Genomic DNA, 18,691 nt, shown 5'->3' with positions numbered 1-18,691 from the left:
GGTACTGTTGGGTTCCTGGGTGTTTCCTGTCTGTGGTTGGGGTTGCTGTTTCCCTGTCCATCCTTCAGGGGGCGCCTGGCAGTCATTCCTGGAGGGCGTGGACCAGCTGATATTCATCACCTGCACTGCATGATCTCATTTGGAGGAGCATAAGAGGAGGAGGCAGCCTACACACCAGTGCCAGAGTGTTTTGCCAGTTTTGGTATTACAGGCCACCTGAAGTTCTCCAGTGATCAAACTTTGTGAATTTCTAGTGATCCTTTGTTTTTTTTTGTGCCTCCATAGGAACTCTCACTACAGAAGCTGTGAACCCCTTAGTGGAAATCCAGCGCAGAACCTCTCCTTGTGACGCCAGTGGATTATTGCCCACCGGATGCCCAAGTCCCTGAATCCCACCTTGGTGATCGGATCTCCACGCTCGCTGCCTTCCTCTCTCCGGCCATAACGAAACCCGCCCAGATCTCGTCCGCCCTCCAGAGCTGCCCCACCACCATAAGCGAAGCAGCAACACTCGACCTCAAGTAATCCGCCCAGGATCCTTCAGACCTTCCCCCCCCCCCGGTCCGTATCATCTCAGCTGAAGTAAGAACGTTAAGTTTTTTCCAGCAATTTACCATTTCCTCCAGTCATCGAACTCACCATACTCTCTCACCCTTAGCTCCAACCAGAAGCATCGAATCCTCTCCGGACCAGTTTTTTCCCCTTTTTCTCTGACTGTCATTCTCTGCAATAAATATAATTTTACTGATTTCCCTTGTTCTGTGGGTGTTCTTGCATGTGGGTCAGACGATTAAAACCCAACATGACAGCTACATTCTGAGGATAAAAAACTGAGCAGGAGTAAACGGTAACAGAATAAAAAAAGTGAATTTGTTTCTTTTTTTTGCACCAGAAAGAAAAGTAGAACTGTCTGTGGGAAATGGGAAAGTTACCCAAAGCTATAAATAAGATGTCAGTGGCATTGCTCACTATTACCTTCTCCAACAGGGGAGTGCTTAATCGTCTTCACTGCCAGGTACAACCTTTTTAGGTACGATTTATTGCCAGAATAAGAGACGCATTTGGGAATGCTTAGATTCTTGCCAACGCGTAGCAAAGCTATCTACCTTGAATCAGCAGTTTCATTTTCTTCTGATGTTCCCAATTTTCCGACTCATTTGCCCCGATAGTAAATTCTGTTTCTGATTGGCAACACAGCCTCCAGGTGCAGCTTTGTGATAAATTCATGGCGGCTAATGATCTGATGTGTGAGATACGGCTTGAGTACACATTTTTAGATTTACACCTACAAATTGGTCTGTGCGAGTTGGGCGGCATCACAGACAAACCATTGTTGGACTTAATGATGTCATTGAGGAGCTACCTGTCAATTTTATGACTTGACTCTGTACCTGCAGAAAACTTTCTGCCTTGGCGTGATGAGATTTATGAACGAGCTACAACCACTCTTGTATAGGAAGCTAGATTTAACAGAGAGGCTTAAATATGCAGTATAACACAATTAGCCACCTGGTATAACAATATAATATGCAAAAGGAACAAACACCTTTAGAGTTATTTATGTTTATGATCGCTTATTTTGTTTTGCAGAGAAAATTTAGCTTTGGCTTAGAATTTAAGGATGATATCAAGTTTTTCAGCCCCTCCAGGGGTGACTGAAGACTTGTCATTTTCCAATTATCTTATTAAACCACAGCTTACAAGAACTTGCAGGATTTTCCAGCACTGCCAGATTGACCAACTTGGTTGGTATGATGTATTCTAGTTGTTATAGAGCCAGTTATTTGTTATTGTTTACTTTGTACCTGCCTTGTATATTCTCACCACTTAGTGGTTCAGACTGCAGCTGCAAAACTCACCAGGAAAACTTCTCCTGCATTGATTATAGCATAATCAATATCACATACAAACATAAACGTATGCTCTGACAGCTGAAGGAGGAACAGCTAATCCTGCTCTCTCTCTATCTCTTTTTCTCTCGTCCTTTCTGATAACTTGGCCTGTGAGTTATTTTTAAAGTCACAGTTTGTATAGTTATATTTACATTATCGACATCATAACTGGATTACTTCAAACCTAAGGACTGTGGGATTTTTTTTACATTTATTTTTACCTTACGTTTCTTCACCTCCAAGTTGAACCAGGGCAAAATGCCTCCAGCCGACCCCAGGGACATTAGCAGTATTATACAACGACTTCAGTCTATAGAAATGAAGATTCAACGGCTGGAGGTGAACTTTGAGATAAACCCTACCTGTGGAAATGAGACAACTCTTCCTCAAATCAACAGAGAGGTCGTACGCCCCGCACCAAGCAGCTCAGCCTGGGTGCCAAGCCGAAACAAAAGTCTCACACTGCAGAGCCCATGAGACGACTAACAGGGAGAACCCTTCACCTGGATGAATCAGGGTGGCCGACTCTGAGCCGAAACCCACCTTCAACTTCAACACCTGCTCCGCCAAAGAAAAGTAGCCTAGCAGCTGGAACCAAAACAGCTCCACCAACCCCACTTCCAAGGACAAAGTGACCAGCCCAAGCCTCAAAACATTTTGACTCTGTGGGAATCCCACTGAAAAACAGATTTTCTGCACTTCAGCCTGAGTCTCTGAGTGAAACCTCACCTTTAAATATCAACAATGAGGCAAGACCAACACATCCACCCCCACAAAGCTCCAAAGGACAAAGCGATCACCAGGAAAACGAAAGGTATGTCAAAAGTGCTTATTGTTGGAGATGAGGCAGTAAATGGAATCAGCCACGTGTGCAATGCCAAGAAAATGAGAGTGATTTCTTTTCCAGGTGACACTGTATCTGATTTAACTTACAAATTTCTCTCTCTAACCACTGATCAGCCAAATATTGAGACGTTAGTTGTGCATGTTGGAGCCAACGTTCTGGCAAAGCAAAAATCTGAGATTCTGAAAAAGGACTTTAACATTCTTCTGAACACTATGGGAAAATTAAAAATGAAGTTATTTCTCAGTGGTCCAATTCCATCACCTCAATGGGGAGACAAAAACACTCCAGGCTGGACATAATAAACAAATGGATGATTAAAGCCTGCTCTGCCAGCTCCGTGACCTTCATTGATAATCTCTGGATCTATTGGCAGTGCTTTCACCTTTTTGGAAGCGGCGGACGCAATCTTAATAAACATGGGATAAAGCACTGAAAACCTATTTCATTTTATTAACAAGGACAACAATGTGATCATCGCTTCAGAAGAACAGGCTCAAGGAGGTCTGTCTAGGATGGAACCCTCTTTGTATCAGGAGCAAACTATTCCAAAACAAGCTGATATAACATCGACTGGAGACGGAGCGACTGGTTCCTCTCCTCCTATCCCCTCCGTCTCTGCTCCTTCACTCATTCACTGCATTCACAAGATACCTATGAAGAAATGTCTTCTGGACCAGAGTTTCTCAAATTTACAGATGGAATGAATCCACAGGTTTGCCTCGGCACGTCTGTCCTTAGTGCTCACGTAGTACGTAGCGCTCACGTTCATTTAAGCCACATGCCTCTGACTTCCCAGATTAGCTACCATAACTATGCAGATGACACACAGCTCTACATTATGATATCACCAGGTGACTGGTGATTCTGGAGTAACCTCATAACAATGGAACCTCAAAACATTGTTCTGAGCCGTATGCAACGAAATTTCGTTCTGTATACACCCTGTGCATGCAAAATGATAATAAAGTCAGTCTAAGTCTAAGACTCTGAACCCATCCAATCACTGAATAAATGCTTAGAACAGATAAATGTGTGGATGTGCCAAAACTTTCTCCAGCTGAACAGAAACAAAACTGAAGTTATTATTTTTGGACCTTAAGAGGAATGCACAGCTTCAGTTATTACAACGAAAACCAGCGAACAGGCCCGAAACCTGGGAGTAGTGATGGACTCTGACCTGAACCTCCAGAGCCACATAAAGACAGTCACAAAGTTGACCTTCTGTCACCTGAAAAACATCTCCAGGATTAGAGGACATACAGTATGTCTCAACAAGATCTAGAGAAACTCATCCATGTGTTCATCTTCAGTCTCATTGATTATTGCAGCAGCGTCTTCACAGGTCTGTCCAACAAATCAATCAAACAGCTGCAGCTGATCCAGAATGCTGCTGCTTGCGTTCTCACTAAACCCAGGACGATAGAGCACATAACACCAGTTTTAAAGTCCCTCCACTGGCTCCCTGTAGCTCAAAGAATAGACTTTAAAATACTGTTGTTAGTTTACAAATCACTGAACGGCTTAGCACCACAATACATTAAAGATCTGCTGTTGTTGTATCAACCTTCCAGAACCCTCCAGGTCTTCTGGTTCTGGTCTGCTCTGCTTCCCTAGAACCAGAACCAAATGAGGAGAAGCAGCTTTCAGCTTCTATGCACCACAAATCTGGAACAAACTTCCAGAAAATTGTAAAACAGCTGAAACACTGACTTCCTTTAAATCTTGACTAAAAACCCACCTGTTTAGAGTTGTATTTGAAACGTAATCAATTACGAATTTAATGATGGCACTTGACTTAATGCTTTGTTTTGATTGTTGATTCTATGTTGCATTGTGTTTCTGTGTTTGTAATGATGTAAAGCACTTTGAAATGCCTTGCTGCTGAAATGTGCTATACAAATAAAATTTGATTTATTGATTGAATACACTAGCTGTGAATTACAAAAACAATCAAACCCGTTGAATATTCTTCCCATTTCACTCTGCAACCACAAATGTCATTGTCTTTTATTTGGGTTTTATATAATAGGCCAATAAAAATGATTTTACAAATTATAATTATTTTCTTTTTTCTTTGAAAACGCAAACTAAATGATGAAGAAAAAGTTTTCTGCCACAATATAGTTTATGCACTCATAAGCTGTACAGGACCTGGATATATAATGTTGCATATAATGGGAAAAGAAGATTTTCTTCACACATTTATTTGCCACTGATTAAACACACATTTTTAAGTTAATGCTCCTTACAAGCAAACAACTACAAACAAATTAGATTAGGCCACGATGTGCACATGACATGTACCTGAAAAGTACAGAGGCTATTCATTCTCATTACAAAAATCGACACATTTCCACTACAGGTCAATGGTTTGCTAACAGTGGTCAATAATAATGGATGCACCCAAGGGCTCTGAAACATCCCTGACTGCTAATCTCTACACATGGCCTCGTAAAAGTACTCACACCTCCTTGAAAATTCCATGTAATTTATTGGGATTTTGTGTGAGAGATCAACACAAAATAGCAAATACTTATGCAGTGTGACATATGGTAGGTTTCAGCCTTCTTTATTGCAGTGCTCCTAAATAAAATCCAATCTATAAAACCCAGATGAAATCTGACTGTGGTGGAAAACTAGCACTGCACATAACCCTGAAAATATCACAGAGCTGTTGAAACATGGTGGTGGCAGCATCATGCTGGAAGCTTTTTTCCTGCAGGAACTAAAAAGCAGCCTTGAATACAAAGAGACACAGTAAGTCAGGATAAGGGGATGCCTTCCTAATACGCAATAGATCTTATGAATGTGTATGGATGAATAAAGAGCAATTCAGTTAGAAAACCTGGGAGAGGCTGAAAATGATTTATGACTGGAGTTGTTGGTTTAAGACCAGAGTATTAATGGAAAAGTTGTTCACATATTAAAATGGCCCAGTCAAAATCCAAACCAAAATCTGAGATAAATGCTCTCCATGTAATCTGACTAAGTTTGAGTTATTCTACAAAGAAGAAAAAAGTAACCCTCCAGAAAAGCAAAGATGATACCCCAAATAGACTTGTAGCTGTTCCTACTGAAAAAGAGACCTGAGAAAACAAAAACCTGTTTGAATTATTCTATCATAACAGGGATATTTTAAACTTCCTATCAGAGTTGGGGGGGAAAAAAGATCCTTCATCCATTTTTTTGCTTACTTTGCCATGGTCCAAAGAAACAGTTGAGCTCCCTCATTTCCAGACTCATTCCATGTAGCCATAACATTAACCATTAAAGTTTAATAGATGTTCCAAATTAGCTTTAACACAGTCTCTGTACATGCTTTATTTATATAAGTGACAGCAGCAGTGTACCAGTGTTAAAAATGCATGAAACATTTAGAAACTCCTTCCCCTGGATCAGCATTCCCTTTGTGACAACAGTCCTCTAGACACCAGAATGACAAGGAAATAAGAGTAGCAGGAATGCCTCTGTGTATCAGCCGGTTTCCCTGTGACAATATGTTTAACAGGATACCAGCTTCTCAGAGTTAATTAAGTTGTTCTCAACTACTCAGAAGCCAGTGTGTTGAATTTGGATGTCACAGAGTGTTGTGAGGGCTGACAGAACGATGACAGGTTCCTCCCTTTGGGCCAATGTAGATGGATAGATTAGCTACAGGCGCTCAACCTCAAAGATGTCTGCATGAAACTGCTGTGACAGTATGAGAATGGAATAACCATGTAAGTCCCTGGGTATTGCGTCTTACTTTAATATATCAGAGGAAAACCAACAGCAACGCCAGCAGACTTATGACTGGTACTCAAATTAAATTGGACCAAAAAAGGAAATTTATTTCCATTTCCACCATTTTACTCATGTTTAAAGTAGGTTGGGGAGCCGGGTTCTTATGTAGAATTATTCCAAACACAGTTCTTGAGCAGTCCCAAGAATTGATCAGAAAACCATGGAATCGACTTCTGAGGTTTCAATGTAATTTTTCTAGATTTTCACAAGATTTGAACACTTATTTTTCCATTTCTGAGACAAAGCCAATGTGCTACCTGGCCCAGGTGAGAAATCCAGATAATCTTCTCTCCAGGTCATTTCAGGAGATCCCAAGGCAGAGGTGTCCAGAGTCATTCCCTGGTTGCAAGTATCCTGCTTGTTTTATTTCTTTTTCTGGTTCAACACACATGAATATTGTAATGATTTACTGTCAGGCCCTTGCTAGACCTGATTACACTCTCATGAGATAATTCAACCATTTTAATGAACTGTGTTGGCATCTAAAACCTGCAGGATATAGATCCTTAAGTAGTAAAACTGGATTCCCATGCTGGCAGATAGCATGACAGGGTTCACAAGTACATAATGCTGGGTCAATGCAACATAACCAGCCAACATATATTATGTGCTAAAGTGTATATAAATAAAACATATTTTTATCTTTTATTTTAGGTTGTTTGCTTAGTAAGAAGGTTTCAACCTCAGTTTGATTATTGTGCCTTTAAAATCAGCTTTCTGATGTGTAACAGTTGTGTTGCACACTAATCTTGCAAGGACATAATTTTTATTTGCATGTTCCTTTGAATAATCTGCTGATACATGCTCTCTTTTACCAAGGACTCATGTAAGAAATGACACTCCCTAGACTTCTACTTAATTAGAAGTTTTGTCAATCAAATTATATTTTTTCTGCAAAATAATGAAGCAGAAAAATCCCAAATACCAGTGCTATGGTTAAATAATTTATAACTAACTGCCTTTTCAGATTGTGAATCAGATGTAAAGTTTGAAATAAATTATTGAGTGAGTCCAGAGATTTAAATAAGAAACTTAAATTTTTTTGATACTCACTACAAAGAGGAAACATGTGTTATCTGCAGAGCTCTGGCCAGTTTCTTAACTTTTATAAAGATTTTTAAAAAATCTGATACTAACTAAGACAAAAGCAGAAAAAAACAGTATCAGTTTCTGGTTGGCTCGCTGACTTTATAATACACCTTGGTTTCTAACTGATTTTTTTGCAAGTAGACAGTTAAATCTAGCAGAAACTTAAAGGATTATGTATTTTCCAGGAACATAGTGCCACTGATCCTGATCATTAAAATTTAAAGTGAAAAACATTCATTAGTTTTGTATTAGGTTCGTCTAGCAGCCAACAGATGAGCTCAGTGGTACATCCTGTACAGGATGTCAGTCCTGTACAGACGCGCAGTACAGAAAGCTCACACCGACTGGGCAATCACAAGGAGCCAATAAACCCAAGATGAATGTAATGTGTCTGGATTTTGTGAGGAAAGACTTCACCTCATACTACACCTTGATCCACCGAAAGACTTCTCTTTCAGTATAGTGCATAAACAATATAACTAACATTTACGCCTGAGGATCTTTGCTTGGTTATAATATTGGTTTTCTAAAGGCTTTTGCAATTCTAAGAGTAATACGATAGCCATTAACACCCTAGTAAGATGCAGTAAAAATATATCATCGGCAAATTTAATGCAAAAAAATTTTGCAGGGATCACAGATTGGAATATATTTATATTCAAAAACTCCATTTGATTCAGATTACCAATCTAGCCCATTTTGTGTAGCTTTAAAATGATAAATAACTGTTAGCAACATTCAGACCATACAGATATTTTAGTTCCTGCTTCATATTAATCACTTGTGTTTTCAGTGAAGTCTGATTATTATTCAGTAATAATTTCTAAAGATTTTTTTTATTTTGATAGTGTTTCATTTATTAAAAGTGTACCTCTGAACAAGACTAGTAAAAAAAAATCTTTGGTTTTTGAATGAAAAAAAAGCTTTTCAGTGCAGAAAGAGAAAATAAGAAAACATTCTTAATAAAAGCTCCTTGCTGACTGCAAGGTATTCTAACACATGTGAAGCTTGATTATATGTGTTCAGTAATACAATTATTTAATTATTAATTAATTATTTAATTGTTATTTATTTACCTGCATTCAGAAGTTGTTTTCTTTGGATGCTTTACTCCCTGCAAACACATGGTGGCAGCATCAATACGTGGACAACATTTTGTTTTCTTCTGAGCATTTGTCATTCTCAATTTTAATTTTGTCTGCATCTAAACTGAGCTTAAAATTGTACCTCTGTAAAAGCGGGAAATTTACATTAAAATGTTCCACATATCCTCCACCTACATGCCGCTAGTAAAATCACATTAGACATAATTTAGCCACTTCGCATTTGTCCATTTGTACCTTTGCTGTTGCATTCCCTCTCCTCTAGAAAAAAAAGTAGGTAAATAAAGCTGGAAAACATTTTCCACTTTATTTGAGAATATGTAAGCTGCCCCCCTTTTACCCGGAAGTTTATCTGTTCCACATCCGGGTTAAGGACTGTTTACTATCAAGATGACAGTGAGCTAATGCTAAGTTTGGACAGAGAAAAGTTGGTTCGCAGTGGCATTATGTGATTAAATTATTGCACTTTTAGTTAAAATGGCATCCCAAATCCCAATAACGGTGAGGGCGCAACCTCCGACTGCAAGTGCTGCGGCTGTCCGGGGGAAGAAGCGTCCAGGCAGTCCGGCGGTTTCAGGCGTTCAGCAGGCCGCAGTGAACAGCAGCATCAGCGGCAGCAAAAAGAAGAAACCCCCGCTGACAGTCACACCAGCCACACAGACGCAGGTAAAACCAGTGACTCACATTCAGAGATGGAGATTATCCCGTTGCTTATGCATTCATCTAAGCAAACTTTAACCTAATCCAGTCATGTTAAATGATTAGCTCTTCTTCAGTCACAGTGTCAGTTTGGGGGTAAACGATACATGAGTTAAGTCTTCAGCCGTCTTGAGAAGACTTACCCATACTCTATTTTCTCGCAAGATGACAGTATTTTTCAGGAAATGTTTCCCTTCGTCACAATCTAGCTTGTTAAAATATTGGAGGTTCCCTTTCAGCTCTATTTGAATTTTTTTTTTATAGCTGATTTCAGATGGCTCCATCTTTTCTGTGTGTCATCTTTCCTTTCAGTAATCATTGAACCATTGTATCAATATTTTCTAACATCTAAGATTATCCTATTTATGCATGATGGCGAGTGAGTGAATAAGTGTTAGCTGGTTTTACATTCAGATTGATTTCTGTTCTTGATTGATGTATTATAGATGAAAAATGATGAATGTGTTTAGTTTTGATGCATTGAGTGAGCAGAAAAAAGTATTTTCAGCACTTAAACTGTTCAATCAAAGCTGGCCTGAGATGATGACTCTGTTCTTTTTCATCTAGAAAGCAGAATTAAATCTATTGTGGGCAGAATAAGAAAACAAGGTTAATAAGTTGTCATTGGTTTTGTAAAAGAAGTATGCCGTTATTCTTTTTGCAGGGATTTATTTATGAGGATATTTGTCCCATAATGTGGGTTTTTTACTGTAACTAGATTTTCAGTGGTGCAGAGATAAACAGTAATTTTAGGCAAAATTGAATACACTATTATTTAATATTTTGTTGTTTTTAAAATAATGAGATAAAATTGGTTTTGGCTACAAAATCTCTTAGATTAAAGTCCTAATAAGAGATCGAAAGAGCATCTAACATTAATATGCAGTAGACCATTCAACATGTTTGGCACCTGTATGAAGGTTGCATGTCTTCAGATAACTGCAGTTGAAACTGTGGTGGAGATGAAGACAGTGGGATCAGTGGACAGCACTCCGACCACTACAGAGACTGTCGTAAAGGCTCCTCCTTTCAAAGACAACACATTTATGGTGAGTGCCGTCAGCAACTGGATTACATTTCTCCCCTCCTTTTACTTCTCGTTCAGTTTCTCTGCATTTCTTCTGTTTTCCACGTTCATGTCGACAGCACTCAGGGATTGGTGGAGCAGCAGCCGGCAAGAAGAACAGAACTTGGAAAAATCTTAAACAGATTCTGGCGTTGGAGCGGACCTTACCTTGGAAGCTCAATGATCCCAACTGTGAGTTTAATTAGTTAAAACAGTCATACTAAGTAAAGCTGGCTAATACTTTAATAAAGAATGATGTCTTGGCTCAAATCACTACTATATTTTCTAAATCTTCTATGGTTTCAGATTACAACATCGATGCTCCTCCCTCTTTAAAACCAGCAAAGAAATACTCAGACATCTCTGGCCTCCCTGTAAGTAATCAATCAACCAAGGACAACATAACTTTATTCAGTTCTTGTCGAAAGCTAAATATGACCACAATCAAATGCATTTCCCCAGGCAAACTACACAGATCCACAGACAAAGTTGCGCTTCACATCATCTGAAGAATTCTCCTACATTCGTCTGCTTCCCACCGATGTGGTTACAGGCTACTTGACCCTTCGAAAGGCAACATGCATCGTGCCGTGACCGGCGAGCAAAGCTCAAAGTTTAAAAACTTGTTGCAACCAGTGACGGACTTGCTTCAGTGGACATAGCAGCAGAGAAACAAGGCATGACCGCAGGAAGTTGCTGCTAAACTGCAGCAACTTCATCAAATGCAGTGATGAAGACAGCAGTCAGTTATTACTAATAAAATAGAAGAAAGACTGTCAGTTACTCTAATGCGTTCTAGTCAATCTTTTGGGAGTTTCTGAGACTGTCTGAAGACATTCCAACAGAGAATATCCAGCAAACATTTTTAATTTATTAGTGGAGCAGAACAATTCAAAGCTCAGCAAAGGTGTATACCTTTCCTTAAATGCGATATGGTGTTTTTCCAGTAAGTACTGTCCAGTAAACTTTGAAAAATTATACTGGCTCCACTTGGAAGTGCTCTTGTTAGAGTTCCTCCACAGTTTCATTTATGACTAAAGGATATCATACACTCTAACAAGGATCAGAGAGCCTTTGGTTAGAATAGAGATCCACAACATGACAGATCCTCTGTCATTCCTAACAGTGGGCATTAGGCCCTTTTCCTGTTGTTCATGTTTGGATTTCATGCTAGACTCATCTGGAGTGTGTCACTCTTAGCCTTATTTCACAAAAGCACACGGTTCTAGTTAAAACCCTAGCCGAGGTTGGCAATCTCCACGTTTATGTTTGTGATTGTAGGACATGAAAGACTGTTTGTTGACATGCCTCTCGAAGAACCAACGTGGCATCTAACGCATATTATGGAGACTTGGTTTTCTGCAGTTTCATTTCAGTGATTGTAGTGAGCTTTACCAACTCTTTTTACTTTCCTGACCATCCTCCAAACTTTGCATGTAAACAAGATACATGTAGATTTTCATCCATCCTTGCTGCCAAAAACTAAAATAAATGATTGGCATATTTTTACCTCAGGGAAACAGGAAGTTGTCAGACATTTCTAATTAAAAGTTCCTAACAACATTGATTACCTTAAAAGTGCTTGGTAACGGTTTTGTTGCTGAAGGTGATGCAGGCTATGTTTTGTAAAATATATTGAGCATGAATAAAGTCGGCGTATACAAACCTGTTGGAATTGCTGCTTTCCTCAGTTTTTGGTGATGTTTTAATAAGTTCTGTTATCAAAAACAACCTTTATATTAAATAAGTCACTGTTTGTTGTGTAATATATTACTGGTTCAACATGTTTATAAAAGAATACTTTATGGTCATTGCAGTTACCCACAACAAAGTTATTTCCAGCTTCCTCAGAAAATTCAAATTGTCACCTAGTTAATCTCCACAGGTTCACCTATTTGTAGAATTTGCCCTCTAACTCGTACAGTGAGACTGTGTCATTAATCACATTAGGAGGGGGCCAGGATGAAAGAGAGCAGTGTTTCTCATGAGGGTGATCCCTTTTATGCAAATATAGAGATATAAATACACAAAGATAATTTTAGGATTTTTTTCTTTTTATTCATGGCTGACTAGTTAGCACAGAGTGTTGTTTTAACAAGAAAGAATATTGCAAAATTTTGGGAACCCTGTGTATCCTAAACCTTATACAGTGGGTAAAATAAATACTTGTTCTCCCTCTGAATTTGTAAGTTTACCCTCTAAAAGTTATCAGGCTCTAATTTCTGTGGTAGTTCTATTTAATTTGAGCATCATTCAGTGAAATAAGTCATTATTTCTGCACAAACAAGCTAGAATTTTGCCTTTAATTGAGCACCAGTAATTGCACTCAATTACTGGCTATAAGCTTGGTCTATAAGCTTGAAACCATTCAGATATATATGCTAAATTGGTAATGTGTATGAAGCATGCCTGTCCACAGAATTGTTCCCTTCATTTTAAGTTTTAAATGATCCAAAACCAAATGGCAGTCACATCATGTCTGGGACAACATAGTTGATCAGCACCAGCCTGAAATGGATTACATAACCATCAGCTAAAAGATATTTGATGTGTTGACAGCTGCCTTTCTGTCTGAGATCAGGAGGTTGCAGGTCTACAAGGAAAACCTAAACATTCCTCTACCAAGCCAGACTGCCAAGCTAATTCTGAGAGCTATAGTGCTGTGAAGTCATTCATTTGACTCTGGGGTCTACTTTGTGGCTTTGTTACTGTGGCGCATTCTGAAAAAGCTCCAGTGGGATTTACTGATGAGGCATCATAAACTAGGATAGCTGACTCTTGGCAACGTGGAGGAGGAGAGCTCAGACTCCTTCACTTGATGTAAAGAGAACCAAGCCTCTGTCAGAGCCTCTGACTGAGATGAGCTGGCTCTCTTCCTGGACCCTACATTCTCAGCTACAAACTCCTCCAGTCCACAATCCAACACTGAAAAGCTGTGTTAACTAAGACAGCCTCACATCGTCCAGAACCTACCACATCTTGGGATTAATATCATCCACCTTTGGTGCCATGATGATGTTGTTGAAATTATTGGGAATTGGAAGAAATATAAGTGACCGTTAATTACGCTCAGTTCAAAGCTTCATGCAAAAACCTTGTCCCATTGATGAGGGCAAGAAAGGTGAGGGACCAGTACAGAGTTTATTAATGATCTAAAGGCATTTGGTTCCAGACTCCTTAAAGGTGCCAATGATAAAATCATAATTGATCCATGTCCTACAATATCAGTGCTTTCTTAACGTGTCTTAATAACATTTTGATGTCTTAGCAACATCACAATGAATCATAGGGAAAAAATTGGGAGCAAGTGGTGTCAAATTAAATAACCAGGTTTTCAGGCAGAGGGATCCTGATTGTGACCCAAGTTAATACCATCTTCACATTCTACCACGGAGGAGAAAATGTTGCAGTTTGAGCAGGTGTTTTTGCAAACATGTACATAAAAACTTCATACTATTGAGGAACCACTAGACAGATCTCTAAAATCTTGGGTGACTTTAAAGATCACCCAAGATTTTGGGAGATTACTGAAGATGACTCTTGGATTGGTCTTACAGAATAACAACCCAAACCTCCAATAGAAGGCATCAAAGGATTGGCCATACCAGAACCATGTTTGAGTCATGAACTTTTTCAGACATCTTCCAGACCTCAGTTCAACAGAAAAACTGTGCAGTAATCTGAAGCTTTGAAACGCAGCCAAAATCCCTTCTGAAATGTTTACAAACCTACTACCAAAAGGATCTTATAGCAGTGGTTACCAGTAAAATTTTTCACAAAGTTAAAAATGCGTTTTTCTGATGAGATCAAATGCACGTATCACTCAGTAGCATTCAAATCAATTTTCATTTTCAGGTAATGTGTTTTTTCTTGATTTTTGGTGCTGTTTCTCTCCATTAAAATTGAGCTAGAATGAAAATTAAAGAATGAAACCATTGCAGCAGGGGATCGAACAAGTTTTTTTTTTTCCTGCACTATTTATAATGGCCACTATGAAATGCAATTTCTGATGAAAACAAATGAGAAGTCTCGCTCATGGCTGAGTGTTATTTCCTTCTGGTCTGAACTCAAGCAAAGCTGATGAGGGCAGTATAGTATATCTGTTAAAGTCAGAGCAGCATTTTCATTCCTGCTGTGGCATCAAAACCTCAACATGGTGATTAATGAACAGTGTCAGAGCTTTCCACTACCCAAGCACACAAGCCAGCAGAGTGTGTCCCAGTGCAGGAGCAGGCAGGTGTTTGTGCTCATTGGGGCTTCCTTTCAGTGTTTGGGTTGTCCCGAGTTTAGACAAAGAGATTTTACATATGGAAGTAACATTATCTAAGAGGCACGGTAGTCATACCTAAATATTGCCAATTATTTCAACCCTTTTTCTCAGTCTGTTTTTGGTGACTTGTAAAAAAAATTACTGCTCAAAGACGTATTTGCAGCTACACATTTCCACCACCTGGGTGCGCCAAAGTTTTGCTCATTGCGCCACCCAATACTGCTGAGTGTGTTTGTTATCTGCACAGCCAGGGAATTATTTATTTATTTATCGTTTGGATTTGTATTTATTCAGCCAGAGTACCTTCTAAACAAGTGCTTGTTGATAGATACCGGTGAGAGGTCACTAATGAAATCCACATTACAGAGGCAGTCAGTCAGATTGTCTCTGTAAGGTGGAAGAGAGTTCCAGAGTCTTGGAGTGACTGAACAAGTGACTATGTCTCCTTTAGTGTTCAGTTTTGTATGGGGGACTATAAGGATGCAGTAGGCATCTGATGTAAGTGGGTGTCTGTCCATGTAGAGCTCTCTGAGTCAAATGCAGAATCATGAAATGCACTCAAAAATATAACTAGTCACAGTAGCTGCACTTGCAGTGGAGTCAGGAGAAAAAATGGGAAGATTTAGTGAAGAGCCTGGCAGCAACGTTTTGGTCTAGGGAAGCTTTGGTTAGACAGAGTGTGTTACACAAATCCAGACAAGAAGAAACAAAAGACTGAATTAAGATTTCCATCTCAGGACAAGAGACAGTGGAGCTAAGCTTGGCTTTGTTTCTCAAATTATAGAAACAGGGTCAAACCGGAAATTTAAAATGATTATCAAGCGTGAATCCTGAGTCAAAGGTTATCCCAAGGTTTCAAATAGTAAATTGGATCAAAAGGCTCAAGGATCTCCATTATCTTTTTTCTGGAGTAAACGTCTGTACTGTCCTCCAGTTTCAAATGATGGCTCAAAAAGACACTTTATTTTTCAGATATTGCGGTATTGTTTAATAGCTTAAAATTTTCTTTACCTTATCACAGAACAGAGATTTATACCAAACAGCTGTATTTTTTCTGAAGTTGAATTACACACTTGTGGACTCACATTCAATAATCAGGTAATTAACAAAAACAGTCTGCTGTACTTAGTTTTATTTAGGGGTATTAAAGTAAAAGAGTCAAATACAAATACACAGAATATTTTTCAAAAGTTTGTTAATTTAGTCATTTCCATCCTCTCCACAGTTATAGACTACATTGTTTTGGTCTTTCCAATTCCAATAAAATACCTGGGAGTTTGTGGTTGTTGACAACATGTGGCAAAGTGAATTTTTAGTAAAGCATTACACTACTGTCACAGTTTATTTAAGTACAGACATGGGTCTATACAGGCAACAGACTACAAAGAATCAATGACAGACTTTCAAATCTGACCCATAAGCAGACAGAATAAACTGGCTGATGACAATCATTACTAATTTTAGGATGGATGTGGAAGTGGATGTAAGCAGTTGAGAGCTGCAGTTCAATCATATAATAACCATCATTATGACATTGATTGTGAAGCACATTGAAGGCTCATCTTGGAGTGATGGAGGATTCAGCACCTGCTGCACTGCAAAAGAGCTGTCATGGAGCGCACACAGTAGCTGACCTGAAATCAATGAGACAACCATCAGTTGTTTTTGTTTACAAGTGTTTGCTTCACTGAACTTCTGCAAGCTCATGCTGCACACTGCAGACACTCTATTCCTTATTTACACACAGTCCATCTTTGGGTATTAGTCATTTTATTACTAGTTGCTAATCATATTAGATTTAGTATTGTGATCATAATAACGCTTATGCACTGCTGTAAAGCTTTGAGTGACTGAACGTAATGTGAAGGTCCTGAATCATTTTTTTCTCTTGTCTTTTAAGAGGAATTGGGCATTTTTCTAATTCTCAAAGTAGCCTTGAGAAGTAGTTTCCAGGTTCTCTGAAAGATATTTTTAATTAAAAGCAATCAAGGAAAAATAACAGGTAAGACCAGCATTTAGTGGTTAATAAAATATTAATCAGAATCTAAAGCACCGAAGTCTGACTGGAAGGACATGTACACACAGGGAATAGCTTTCTCTGAACAATTAAAACATCATTGCAGGGCAAATAGAAATAAGTCAATGTCAGACAAGTGTAAGTTAAGACAGGTTGGACTCATGTCTCGGCTAGTCAAGGACACAGTGGTGTCCCTAGATAGTTCTCAAAGTGGTGGCCAGATGGGGGCTTCAAATAATTTAGGGTTGGCAGTGGCTCAGCAATCTCTTCTTAACACCTTCTTACAGTCCTTTTTCCTCAAAGAAAGAAAATACTCGTTTTTATAGATCTAGGTTATCTTCATCTAGAATTAAAATTGGGTTCAAATTTGAAAAAATTTAACTGTGACAAATAGAGTTACAAATACAAAATTCAATCAGTCAGGGAGCAAATACTTTCTCTCAGCAGTGTGTTCCTGACCATTTTTCTCCCATGTCTCTTTTTACTTTCACCGGCATCACAGCTTCCTCATGTGTGAGGGCGTCTTTAATCACTGCTCTTCTTCTTTGACTTCATGGCAAGCCTTTGCCCTTCACCACCTTCATCGGTCTACTTCGTCACCTCTTTTGTGATTTGTCACCGCCCTAACAGGGACAAACCACATGAAAAATGACTTTTTGCCCAGAAGTGATCATGCTGTGGTTGCTCACACAGTATCACAGTTTTATGGTTCATTTAACCAAGAAGAAACACTGATCGCTGTCTCAAGGAGGCCTACGGCAGTGATTTTCCTCCTCCCGCTCGAATGCAGCAGAAGTAAACGGGCCCAGTTCCCAGTTTTTATTGGGCTGTAGAGGTCAAACTACAAGGTGTCATCAGATAACTAATCAACTCATTCAGATATCATTACACTGGGCTAAATCCCTGTTAATCCCACAGAAGATTGAATCAGTTTTCCCTTGCAGGTCAGCTTGTTTCTCTTTGTGTGTATGTGTACTTGCATGAAGGCAAAAGGGACAAAGAGAAAGGTAATTCTTCATGTTGATAGACAATGATTGTCCTTCAGTGAGCAATATTTGCCATCTCCTCTATGTCCTTCCCTTCGTTTTCCTGACGGCTCCTCTCCCTCCTCTTCGGGCTCTTATTTAGTCTCCAACAGTTGGTGCTGCTCTTTTGTACTAATACCATATTTATTTTTCAAATGGTCTGTTTCACCACTGGTACATCAACATATATTTTGTGTAAGACACATTTTCCTCCTGTTCAAATTGAAAATAGTCACTTGCATTCAATAAAGAAAACCTGACTGCATCTGCGGTCGTTGAGAATGTCATTAAGAATTTGGATGTAATTAATTTTTTAATAATCTGAAATATGTTAGTAGGTATTAACCACTAAGATTCTAATGTTAAAAACAATTTCTTGTAGATTTTAAAGGGAAATTACTGGAATTGTGAAAAAACCCCAGTAAATTTGACTTAATTCAATTCAGTTGAATTCTGTGCAGTTTGGTTTAATTTAATCCACTTCAGTTTTTTGTAAATCAATTTTGACTTAATTAATTTCAGTTTAATTCTTGTCCATGTGATATAATTCAAACCATTTTGCTTTGCTGTCATTCAGTTCAGTTCAATTCAATTTACAGTTGAATTCAAATAAGCTCTATTTGATTCAGTATGATTCGATTCAGTTCAGGTCAGTTCATTTCAGATCAATTTAGTTCAGTTAAATTCGATTTAAACCGATAAGGTTAATTAAGTATACTTTTTTTATTTTTTATTATCTGATTTAATTTCACTAAATGTGATTTAACTGAAACCCAATCTGTTCAATTCAGCTCAGTCCAGATTAGGGCTCTTCAGTTCGAGTTGGTTCAATTCAGTTCCATTCAATGCAAATAAATAATTTACAATACAGTCAAACAACAATTTGAATACTTTTTAACA

The 18,691-nt window shown here is 38.6% G+C and overlaps 1 protein-coding gene across 2 annotated transcripts; it reads left to right on the top strand.

The window, feature by feature from the left end:
* The first annotated feature begins 9,081 nt into the window (after window positions 1–9,081).
* On the top strand, window positions 9,082–12,148 carry ino80c (INO80 complex subunit C). 2 transcript variants are annotated; one of them, XM_014470847.2, is made up of 5 exons: window positions 9,082–9,380; window positions 10,349–10,462; window positions 10,560–10,671; window positions 10,786–10,853; window positions 10,942–12,148. In XM_014470847.2, exons 1-5 carry the CDS (start codon window positions 9,192–9,194, stop codon window positions 11,071–11,073), a joined length of 615 nt encoding a protein of 204 aa, XP_014326333.1. In that variant the 5' UTR covers window positions 9,082–9,191; the 3' UTR covers window positions 11,074–12,148. The 2 variants fall into 2 exon arrangements, with proteins under 2 accessions (XP_014326333.1, XP_023185813.1); XM_023330045.1 differs by having other exon boundaries at window positions 10,334–10,462.
* The last annotated feature ends 6,543 nt before the right edge of the window (window positions 12,149–18,691 follow it).

Source organism: Xiphophorus maculatus, chromosome 3 (assembly GCF_002775205.1).
Source record: "Xiphophorus maculatus strain JP 163 A chromosome 3, X_maculatus-5.0-male, whole genome shotgun sequence".
Taxonomy (NCBI): domain Eukaryota; kingdom Metazoa; phylum Chordata; class Actinopteri; order Cyprinodontiformes; family Poeciliidae; genus Xiphophorus; species Xiphophorus maculatus.
This window is presented reverse-complemented; position numbering and strand designations above follow the sequence as displayed.